Source organism: Astyanax mexicanus, chromosome 18, assembly GCF_023375975.1.
Source record: "Astyanax mexicanus isolate ESR-SI-001 chromosome 18, AstMex3_surface, whole genome shotgun sequence".
Classification (NCBI taxonomy): Eukaryota; Metazoa; Chordata; class Actinopteri; order Characiformes; family Acestrorhamphidae; genus Astyanax; species Astyanax mexicanus.
The window spans coordinates 17,808,755-17,820,958 of NC_064425.1; the positions used below are offsets into that span (position 1 = coordinate 17,808,755).

Below are 12,204 nucleotides of genomic sequence, written 5' to 3' on the forward strand. Positions count from 1 at the left end.
ATCTGTTTTTCACCTGTTATTCTCCACCGTTTGTAGATGGGGTTTACTATGGAAAGTACAGTCTAGTAATTTTCTCCCTGTGTTTGTTCCAGAACCCCCACACTACAGAAATGAAAAATGTTAAAGTCTTGTGTAAGCTGTGTAAAGGTTCAATCGCACTTGACTGTCTGTCGTTAACTTTAACTTTAAGTGACACATACTGAACATCCTCAGAGCATCACTACAGGACAGTGTGTGAATCTGTGTTCATTTATCTGACTTTATTTACAGAATGTAGGTGTACTGGTTAGTTCTGGAGATAAAACTCGCTCCTTTAAAAAGTGTACAAGTGTACATTCAAACCCTTTAATTACAAGTTTTATGTTCTGATACGACTGTTAAAATACCCGTTATGAAATTGTTGTTTTGCCATTTGTTACATCAATATTTTAACCATAAAAATATTTACAGTTATGTTCCAACAATAACTAGAATAAAAAAACAGTATTTAGAATTGGATCTGGGCCCTTAAAGACATACTATACACTGGCTCTGCTAAAAACAAACAAACAGATCCTGAAAGGTCAAAATAGAAAGTTTAATTAAGCTGCCTGGCCAAAAAATGTGTCGCCACCTGAATTTAACTAAGCAAATGATCTGGAGTTGCTGCAGTTGGTCAGGTCTAGATTCAGCAACAGTATGTGCTGAAAGAATGACTACCTGAATATACTGAATATAGACCAGGTTATTCCATCAATGATTTTTTTTCTTCCCTGATGCCATGGGCATATTCCAAGATGACAATACCAGCATTCATGGTGCTGGAATTGTGAAAGAGTGATTCAGAGAGCATGAGATCATCATTTGGATTGTTCACACATGGATTGTTCACCACAGAGTCCAGACCTTAACTTCATTAAGAATCTTTGGGATGTGCTGCAAGATCTTGGTGAAAAATTAATGCAACACTGGATTGAAATAAATATTGTGACACTGCAGAAGCTTATTAAAACAATGCCTGAAACAGTGACTGCATGACAAAATTAGTGTGTGACCTTTTTTTTTTGGTGTCCACTTTATTTCTTTTTTTTGACCAGGCAATGCAATAATAAAATTGGATGCATAGAATTTGTTTTGGGTAATTTGTACTCTACTGTACATTTACTGTATTGCAGGCTCAGTGTTTGCTTTGTGTGTAGGAATGTTGTGCAGGCACACTCTTGGTTTAATTTTATATTGTAATTTATAACAGGTCATACAAACAAGTCTTAAGTCAGGATAAGATAAGCAAAATACACATCCAAGTTCCTTCTGTCTTTTCACTGTGCAGCTGCAGGTGTGAAGGTTTACACACAGGGGGAGGAATACTCGGTTTCAGACTGGTCACCTGAATAAAAAAGACGTTAAAATCAGTAACTAAAATCAACACAGTTACAGTAATAGTGTCAGAATTCTGAAGACTGGAAATCTCTTACTTGGTTGGTAGTAATCATAAACTTTGATCACAGCTGGTTTGAGGTTCTTCCCTGGCAGCTCTTGTTTAATATGTAGATGATAGGTCACAGGACTATTCCGTGGAAGCTGAAAAACAGAAACACCAGACTGTAAAATATCTTAATTGTTTATTTTCGGGGTATTTCCTATTCTCAGTATGCATATGGAATACATTTTACTTTTAATTTCTTTAAATATTATGTTTAGAATGTACATAAACAGCAAACAGTACCTTGTATCACCTTGCATTATGTATAAATGTGCACTGTAACTGAAATTACACTGTTTTTCTTACCTCTTTCAGATACATGAGCACATGGTCATTTTTGGAATCGACTCGCTCCACCAGTGGGAAGTATGTTAGCTGAAAACACAACAGGATTACTTCTTTGCAAATAATTAATACATATTTTAACAGAATATCTCATGATATACATATTTAAAAAAACTTACAAAAGTGGGATCTGCTGTAAATCCTGACAGGAGTTTTATATCTACTATGGCCATGTTAGTGTAGTTTAATACTCCATCATATCTAAGGGGAAACAAAAGAAAAAAAAATTACTTACAAGGAGGACATATATATACATATATATATATATATATATATATATATATATATATATATATATATATATATATATATATATATATATATATATATTGTGTACTTATTTAACAGGTGGTTGATATTACAATATTATGTCAGACTGCAGGGATTATGTATGTTTTCCGCATTGCGTAAATCATAGGAATCAACATAGTTAGCATGATGACCTGCTGCGCTAATAAACCTAATGTTTCCTTCTGTCTAAAATACTAAAGGTCTCACCACTGCATATTTTACACTGGTGACTGATCATCATCTAAAGCTAATTTTACATAGTTTCATTTTATTAGCTATAAGCTCTTCAAAACACAAAAGCCAATAGATCTTACTTGATTGTTAAGTTGAGAGACAGCGTGTATCCAAATGACTTTGTGCAATTTCCGCCGACTTCATTCTTCACACTCAGTGTAGTGGGTACAGTAAGTGTGGGTACATTGTAGAAAAGAGCTATCTGCATTTAGGGGGAGAGGAAGAAGTGCAACAGAAAAATAACAAAATTGACAGCTGCATTACGCTGCACAGACCGCTTCATGCTTTCATCAACTGCACATAAATCACAAAAGACATACACTGACCTGAACTGAGGCACAGGTAGTGCCATTCACTAAAACACTGTATTTTCCAGGAACATTTTGTAGGGATTTCTCCTGGTACAGTAACTTGTTGTTCTGATTCACTTCAAAGCTGTGAGTCTCTTTATCTGCTGACTGCACAGTTACAGTGCTGGAGCCGTCTGAGCTGTACACTTTGGTGGAGTACAGAGCCAGAGCCTGGAGGGCCACCACTGTGTCCTGATCTGAACACAAACACAATGATGAATTAAACACATCAACACGACAGCACAGGCAGGTCAGAACACAGACTGAATGGTAGTATTAGTACCTGTGTGGAGGAGAAGCCTCCATAGGGATTCTGCTGCCTCACCAGCCAGCTGACAATCCTGTTAGCATAGCCCAAATCAGCATTAGAGAGTTTATCTGTAGAGAGAACAGCTAACAACACGTAGGAGCTGATCTCCACTGACAAGGAGTCAGAGTCTTCAGATGCAGACTGAGACCAGTGAAGACGACCATCTGCAATTAAAATAGAAAAATAAAAGATGGGGTTAAAGCTCATTAGTTTGTTAAGATTATAAGAGAGGAATCATAACCCTATAAGCCCAACATTTCCAACAGTTTATTGATCACAAAGTATGATCAATCCATACCTCCTGAAATGGCATCACCATCCAGTTTCTTAAGCAGCTGCCCTCGGATTTCATTTTCTCCAGCCAGACTGAAAGTGTAGGCCAGCAGAGCGGTAGCGTAGGTGTTTATCGTACCAAGAGATGATTTTAAACATGATAACCCTTTAATCACCAAAGGATCCTGTAAACAAAATATCGATTAGGGTATAGAAGAACATACAACAGTTTAGTAAAGCAGCACTTAGGGGACATTTCTCATCTTTAACCAAAATAAAAGTTCCCACTTTACCTCTGCTTTATGGCCCAATTCAAGAAGTGATGCAGTGATGTAAGCAGTGATGGTCACATTATCATTTACACCACCCTATAATACATCACACTGTTACTTTATACAGAAACCAATGTATTTATATCACTTGGTAACAATTAACTAGTATCATACCTTCATTCTGTTGTTGAATAGTCTTCCTTGTCTAATAAAACAGCCGTCTGGTCCTTGTTTACTGATCAGCCATTGCTTTGTTTGGTCAATGTTCTTTGGATCAATAAATATGTAGCGCTGTGCTTTTCCAAAAGTCCTCAAGACAAAGGCGGTTAACCTGGTGGTGAAAAGGGATTCATATTTAAAAATGCAATATAGCAATATAGATTAGATTTTTTTAAGCATTTGTCACGTGTACAAGCTGTGTGCACTGATTCACCATGTATTTTCTTCTCCTCTTCCAAATGTGCTGTACGCACCATTGACATGCTTGTAGTTTAACTGTCTCTGATATCCTGCATAAAGTAAAAAACATCTTAGCATAATCAGATCTGAAATGCAGAGTCTTATGAGTATTAATCAATACACAAAGTGTCACCATGAAAAAAATCTTATTCATAAAGCTGTGGTAGGTTCTCTCACCACTCTTAAGGAAGCCAGTAGCTTTCTCTCGGATGGCTGGGGTGAGCTGTTGAGTGTTCTCCAGGTACTGAAGAATGTAGATATTGGGAGAGAGGAGAGCAATGTTTTGTTCTCCACAGCCATACGGCATCTTCAACAACCCATCAATATTCTTTAGTGCACGGCCCAGAATGTCTCCTACAACAAAACAAAACACAACAACAGCTTACTTTATATTAATATTACTTTACAAACAATATGCAATGGTGCAGAACACCTTGAATAAATAAGCATACAACGCAGCATACTGTCAGGACAATTGTTAGCTTCAGTTTTCACCAGTCCCCATCAAATCAATACAAAAAGATAAATCTTTAAATACAATTTTGTACCAATTCTTAAAGCATACAAATGTAATACAACAGGGAATAAAGCATTGAAAAAAACAACAAAGGAAAAAAAAATATATATATATATATATATATATATATATATATATTTATATATATATATGTGTGTGTGTGTGTATAGAGTTCTTAATGTTTTCTTACCAAGCACTGAAACAGAAGCTCGTGCTGAACCTCCTATCACATCTTCAGGAAGAGTCAGCTCCAGCTCCTCTGAAACACTGTTTCCTGTTAATTTAATGGTCAGTTAGTGGCACTACAGGGCGGTAAAGTAGTGTTCACTAAGATTATATAAATACTGCCTCAAAATGAACAGGAAAAGATCAGAAAAGAACTTTACCTTGTGGACACAGCAACCAACTCTGGCTCTTGGTCTTTTCAGTTCCTTCAGCCTGCATGAGAAAACTGTATAAGTTATTAAAATTCATAATTCTACAGCTTATAGTCCTACTAACAAACCTGGAGTTCTTTTATTGTTTTTGAAGGCCTACCTTCACCAGCAGGCTTCGTGTGACTGTGTCAATGCGTCCTCTTTCAGGAACACTCACAATCTCATTGTCACACAAAGCCTGTGACGGTTCTGCTGCAGCACTGACCGTCACGTTCAAGACCCCTATCACACAGCAGAAGATTCAGAGAGGAGTTTATTAGTGTTGAGAACAACAGAAATGTAAGATAATGTTAAATTAAATAATAAACATGAGAAGCTTCAGAACTCTTACCGAGCACAGAGGGAACGAGAGTCCATCTGAAGGTCTTTCTACCATTTGCACACAGACAGGATGAATACTGCTCATCAGAGGAGGAGGCTTTTAGAGTGTAGTCTGAGGAAGGAGCTGGAGTCACTTTAACCTGTCAGGCAAACACAGGAGATCAGCTCACTGTGGATGTTAAATGATGAGAGACTGTTGAAGACACACAGGGTGGATCATACAGTACCATAATGCACTTGGAGAGATAGTTGAAGACAGTGGCCTTCAGCTCAAACTCTTCTCCCCGGATGATGGAGTAGGGCAGAGAGAGCTCCAGGAAGAAGGGCTGGAAGACACGAAGCTGAGCAGCAGGAGCCACTCCCACACCTCTAGAGGACAGACAGAAAGTGTCCATCTCCCAAGTGGTGATGGTGTCAGGAACAGTGACAGGAACCTGAGCTGATCCAGAATCACTGTGAGAAAACAGCACTGGCTTATTATCTTATCCTAATATTAATTTATTAATCACATTTATATGTTTCAGATTATCCAACAAATTTTAGTTCAAGGTAAAGATCACACAATTATCTATCACGTTCAGATTAAGAATGATTTAAGGTTCCGATCAACACCTGTGTCACCCCTTAGCTAATAAAAATCAACTAATTAACAAATTTAGCATGGCAATACAGTAAAAAGTATATAGTTAGTAATTAAGTCATTTTTTGGTAAAGCACGTTAAAATAAATATTTATGTTTTCGGCCTTGTTTAAAAAAATGAATGCCTGAGGGGATAGACCTCACGGCATTTTGTACTAACTGTGTTAACTGCATTTATAGCCTAGAAGGTCTCAAAAAGCACCACATGATATCACGTAGAAGAGATTTAAATACAAACGCAAAACAAAGTAACTGAAACCCTGTACAGTGTGTAGCAGGCTAATTACTTTTTTCCAGGGTTGATTTATGTTTTACCTTCATTTAAAAATCTGCTCAATTTGTTAATCTGTGTTATATATATTATATTAAAATTTAATGAGATCTAAAACATTTCAATTGGGCAAATATGCAAAAAGAAAGCAAACCAAAAATACAGCGCTATAGATGGCTTCCTCACAGTCTATGACAAACGTGGAAAAGATTAGCATACAAACATATTTTATTAAATTTAAACACATCAAATAATAAAAAACACACAAATATATTACCCCACTTCAACAAGTTGCCAAATCCAGGTTTCTGGGAAAAAACTGCGAACGGTTTGAACAGGTTCACTATAACCACCTGCCTGTCCATAAGCAAGGCCACCTGTTGAATAGCTCAAGCCAACAAAAAACAATCAATCAATCAGCATATTTTACACAGTAAATCCATTAAGATTAAGAGATGTACATTAACAACATCCCTTACCACCATAATCATGGCTGCGAAAATACTGTATGCCTTTGTAGATCAAACACTCAGGTTGTCTAACAACCAGATTAGTCACCAACTTAAGTCCCACAAACTGTGAAGAGATGAAACATTATTATTCATACAGTATGACATAGTTTGGTGAAAATGAAATGAATCTTGTTGTGTATACATACTAATTTAAAATATTACATAAAGCACCACTTGCTCAAACACTGCAGTAGATTTAACAAGCAGTTACCTTTATGCTATCGTAAGCAGAGTCGCTTGTTGAAGCTCGTCGAGGTCTAACATGCAGACATTCCGGCTGATCTTCAACCTCGTATGAATAAAGGAATGGCAACAATCTGAAGACCTGATGACAAAAACAATATAATCAATCTCACAACACACAAATACTTTCTATTTTAATACTTTATTTGGTAACACTTTTTAATACTGTTCCATAGTTAATAGGTAACTAAGCAGTAACTAATTAATAGTGCTGCATTAATACCTAAATATTTTCTATTAACTACCAGGAAGTACTGAATAATTACTCAGTAAATAGTACTGAACTAATGATTATAATAGTTCACTATTAACTCCACAATAATTACTGAGACTTACATATCTCCCAGAGAACTACTTACTAATTATGTCTCCTTTATAATAACTATTCATTAATTACTGCTCAAATCAACATTAACTACTGAAACCCCTTACATGCCACCTGGGGAACTATAGATCTAAATCAGTCTACACAAACAATTATTCTATCAGTGGTGATATTAAAGGCATATTTGAGTGACACCATTTGTAGTAGTAGTAACCTTAATTACCATCATTACCAAATATTAGCAACATATAGTAAAATACTACAGTGTGTCGTAATCAGCTTAAACCCCATTTTTGAAAGAAAAAAAAAAACTTTATAACGTAATATTATTACATAGTAGACATTATTTATGTTCTCCAGAAGACTCTAAGACTGACTGTACTCAATTTTGTTTTAATGGTCACTGGTTTAATTTTCAGCACCAACCTTATAAACGTTCATCTTTAGCCTTGCAGACTCACAGACTTTCAAGTGCTCATTATTAGGGTAATTACGGTAATTCCACAGCGCCGGACCGCTAGCCTCTATCAGTGTGTTTATCTGCTGCTGCAGGTTATTCTATCAGTGGTGATATTAAAATCAGTGACACCACTTATCATATATTAACCTTACTTACCTTACTATGCTCAATATCTTCCAAATGTTAGACACACTGAAATGTGCAGTAGTCTGCTTAACCCCCATTTTTGTAATGTTCTGTCAGTGTGTTACAGGTGTTTATTCTAAACCTGTGCTCTTCTTCAGTCCTCCTGGTGATGTGCTCAGTAGAAATGATGGCTCACATACAGCTTTACTCTAGGCTGTGTCCTACATCTTTATTCTGGGGGAAATCATGTTTAAATGAATAAATATTTGTGTTAGATAACGAACTAGGCATCCCTGTGTTCTTCATAGATAATTAATAAGGGGTCCCTGTCTTCTTTTTTCGGGAGTTAACAGCAGCACATGGTAACCCATTACTAATGACTGAGGAGTTACTGTGTTCTTCTTTAGGAGTTACTGCAGATCATACCACAGTATTATAAAGTGAGAAACATGTTAACTAATTACTAATTACTGAGGAGTTACTGTGTTCTTCTTTAGGAGTTACTGCAAATCATGTCACAGTATTATAAAGGGAAATATACATTAATAATAATAATAATAATAATAACACACATTTAACCTAGCTAACTAACACACACACACACACATTTAACCTAGTTAACTAACACACACATTTAAAGTGTGTGTCTAGCTAACAATGAGAGGGGGTTGGATCTCTGCCTGACGGGAGACGGGCGGCAGTGGTGGGTCTTCGTGACGTCACCCGCCAGCCACTTTTTCATCGACCCGGCAGTGTCAGGCACGTACCCGGCAGTACTAAAAACTGTCAGGTAGCTTCCTGACAGTACGCCGGCACTACTAAAAACTGTCAGGGAGCTAGCTGACAGTACACCGGCACTACTAAAAACTGTCAGGGGGCTAGCTGACAGTACACCGGCAGTATTAAAAACTGTCAGGGAGCTTCCTGACAGTACGCCGGCAGTTTTAAAAACTGTCATGGAGCTTGCTGACAGTAAGACCGGAGTCAAGCTATCCGCGCTTCGGAAATTCTCAGACAAGTCATCCGCGCTTTACATTTAGATGCGCGTATACGTGCGATTTTACGGTAAACAGCCGCGCAGGCGGAGAGCACGCTTAAAAAACACAGAGAACGGGAGACCGACACGTTTCAGTCTATTATATTAATTCAGACATACATTAAGCCCAGAAACGAGAAAAAACGGATTAAAATAACTCACCTCACTGTATATTTTGTGCAGTACATTATCTATTTGATATAATATCCCATCAGTGTTTAAGAGAGAGAGAGAGAGAGAGTTTTATATTAATATTACTTTTTTCAATCCATGCTTCAAATTAAATTTCTCATGAGTTTCCCAAAAAAACAAAACAGATCCAGTACCTTGTAAAAGAGTCCATCCTAGACTATCACTTCTGCAAGTGTGGGCAATTTTCACTGTATGGTTTATTTTATATTAATAAAAAAATTGTATGCGTGTTTAAAATTAAATTTTTCATGATTTTCCCATAATGCCAAAACTGGTCCACTACCATTTGAAAGAGTACAACATAGGCTGTCACCTCTGCAAGTTTGGGCAAATTTCACTGTATTTTTTATTTTATATTATTATTATTATTATTATTATTATTGTTTTTTATTCATGTTTAAAATTAAAATTCTCATGATTTTCCCATAATGCCAAAATAGATCCACTACCATTTGAAAGAATCTGTCCTATGTCCTTTTTTTTATTCATTTTTATTCTACCCAGAGGCTATCACCTCTGCAAGTTTCGGCAAATTTCACTGTATTGTTTATTTTATATTATTATTATTATTATTATTTTATTCATGTTTAAAATTAAATTTCTCATGATCTCATGATCTCTACAATTTGAAAGAGTCTGTCCTAGGCTATGACTCCTGCAAGTTTGGGAAAAATTCACTGTATTGTTTATTTTATATTATTTATTTATTTTTATTATTCATGCTTAAAATTTAATTTCTCATGATTTCCCCATAATGCCAAACCAGGTCCACTACCATTTGAAAGAGTCCATCCTAGGCTATGACTCCTGCAAGTTTGGGAAAAATTCACTGTATTGTTTATTTTATATTATTTATTTATTTTTATTATTCATGCTTAAAATTAAATTTCTCATGATTTTTCCATAATGCCAAAACAGGTCCACTCCCATATGAAAGAGTCCATCCTAGGCTAGCTCCTTGACAGTTTTTAAAACTGCCGGCGTACTGTCAGCAGGCTCCCTGACAGTTTTTAAAACTGCCGGCGTACTGTCAGGAAGCTCCCTGACAGTTTTTAATAGTGCCGGCGTACTGTCAGGAAGCTCCCTGACAGTTTTTAATAGTGCCGGCGTACTGTCAGCAAGCTCCCTGGCAGTTTTTAATACTGCTGGCGTACTGTCAGGAAGCTCCCTGACAGTTTTTAGTAGTGCCGGCGTACTGTCAGGAAGCCCCCTACTGTCAGGAAGCTCCCTGGCAGTTTTTAATACTGCCGGCGTACTGTCAGGAAGCTCCCTGACAGTTTTTAGTAGTGCCGGCATACTGTCAGGAAGCTACCTGACAGTTTTTAAAACTGCTGGCATACTGTCAGCAAGCTCCCTGACAGTTTTTAATAGTGCCGGCGTACTGTGAGCAAGCCCCCTGACAGTTTTTAGTAGTGCCGGCATGCTGACAGCAAGCTCCCTGACAGTTTTTAATACTGCCGGCGTACTGTCAGCTAGCCCCCTGTCAGTTTTTAAAACTGCCGGCGTACTGTCAGGAAGCTCCCTGACAGTTTTTAAAACTGCCGGCGTACTGTCAGGAAGCTCCCTGACAGTTTTTAATACTGCCGGCGTACTGTCAGGACGCTCCCTGACAGTTTTTAAAACTGCCGGCGTACTGTCAGCAAGCCCCCTGTCAGTTTTTAGTACTGCCGGGTACGTGCCTGGCACTGCCGGGTCGATGAAAAAGTGGCTGGCGGGTGACGTCACGCAGACCCACCACTGCCGCCCGTCTCCCGGCAGGCAAAGATCCAACCCCAACTGCTAACAATAGTAACCTAGCTAACACACACATTTCCTCTAGCTAACTTAGCTTGACTAACACACATATAACCTAGCTAACTAACCCACACATAAAAGTTAACTTATCTAGCAAACGAATACACATAACCTAGCTAACTAACACACATTTAAACTTGTTAACTAACACACACATAACCTAGCTAACTTAGCCATTTAACTAACACACACATAACCTAGTTAACTTAGCCAGTTAACTAACACACACATAACCTAGCTAACTTAGCCAGTTAACTAACACACACATAACCTAGCTAACTTAGCTGGCTAACGCTAACTACACACACAACTTAGCTAACCTAGCTAACACACATCCTAAAGCTGGTTAACAACCCACAAAGAGTCCTCCTCTGATCCGGGGGTAAAATCAGCTGGAAAAGATCTCAATATCTTGATTACTAGTTTATTTTCAATCAAATGCAGAAATATGAGAGCAGCAGAGTTTCTCTTAATCCTCCTCCAGCAGCAGCAGAAGCAGCACAGCAGAGAATTTACAGGAAGGACCAGGAGAGCTGCGTCCGCTGTGAAATTACCGTAATTACCCTAATAATGCGCGGAGAAATAAATCTCTGTGAGACTGCAAACGCTGAAGATGCACTTTTATAAGGCTGATACCTCATATTAAAGCAATGATTGTTACATTATTACAGTCTTACAGTCATTCTTAGAGTCTTAGATGCCTTCTGGAGAACCTTCATCAATGTCTTCTATGCAATAATAATTACGTTATAGCGTTGTTTTTTTCTTTCAAAAATGATGAGTCATACACCCTGTAGTATTTTACTATATGTTGCTAATATTTGGAAGGAACTGAGGATAATAAGGTAATTAACTACTACTACTACAAATGGTGTCACTTGCTTATTCAAATATGCCTTGAATTAATATGCATTTAACTCAAATATGCCTGATTTAGATATATAGTTCCCCAGGTGGGATGTAAGGGTTTTCAGTAATTAATGTTGATTTGAGCAGTAATTAATGAATAGTTATTATAAAGGAGACATAATTAGTAAGTAGTTCTCTGGGAGATATGTAAGTCTCAGTAATTATTGTGAACTACTATAATCATTAGTTCAGTACTATTTACTGAGTAATTATTCAGTACTCCCTGGTAGTTAATAGAAAATATTTAGGTGTTAATGCAGCACTATTAATTAGTTACTGCTTAGTTCCTGCTTAGTTACCTATTAACTATGGAACAGTATTATAAAGTGTTACCCTTTATTTTAATTAGCAAATCACTTTCAAACTTTAAATGCAATGGCTGAAAAAGGCTGAGAAATGGCAGCTGTCATTGTATAACTGTAGTA

At 37.2% G+C, this 12,204-nt stretch overlaps 1 protein-coding gene across 1 annotated transcript in view; it reads right to left on the bottom strand.

Annotated features, from left to right (window-relative positions):
• Nucleotides 1–1,203: 1,203 nt before the first annotated feature.
• The window catches only part of LOC103040601 (alpha-2-macroglobulin), a 42,983-nt gene continuing 31,982 nt past the window's right edge, over nt 1,204–12,204 (bottom strand). The window contains exons 17-36 of the mRNA XM_049466945.1: nt 6,906–7,019; nt 6,662–6,758; nt 6,460–6,559; nt 5,499–5,724; nt 5,282–5,411; nt 5,051–5,172; nt 4,900–4,951; nt 4,704–4,787; nt 4,174–4,350; nt 3,971–4,046; nt 3,712–3,868; nt 3,559–3,633; nt 3,291–3,450; nt 2,966–3,156; nt 2,659–2,874; nt 2,413–2,534; nt 1,927–2,008; nt 1,769–1,837; nt 1,455–1,560; nt 1,204–1,366 (exon numbers count right to left, since the gene is read on the bottom strand). Coding sequence (XP_049322902.1) covers nt 1,326–1,366; nt 1,455–1,560; nt 1,769–1,837; nt 1,927–2,008; nt 2,413–2,534; nt 2,659–2,874; nt 2,966–3,156; nt 3,291–3,450; nt 3,559–3,633; nt 3,712–3,868; nt 3,971–4,046; nt 4,174–4,350; nt 4,704–4,787; nt 4,900–4,951; nt 5,051–5,172; nt 5,282–5,411; nt 5,499–5,724; nt 6,460–6,559; nt 6,662–6,758; nt 6,906–7,019 — 2,397 coding nt within the window. The 3' untranslated portion in view covers nt 1,204–1,325. The remainder of the gene's footprint in view (nt 1,367–1,454; nt 1,561–1,768; nt 1,838–1,926; nt 2,009–2,412; nt 2,535–2,658; nt 2,875–2,965; nt 3,157–3,290; nt 3,451–3,558; nt 3,634–3,711; nt 3,869–3,970; nt 4,047–4,173; nt 4,351–4,703; nt 4,788–4,899; nt 4,952–5,050; nt 5,173–5,281; nt 5,412–5,498; nt 5,725–6,459; nt 6,560–6,661; nt 6,759–6,905; nt 7,020–12,204) is intronic.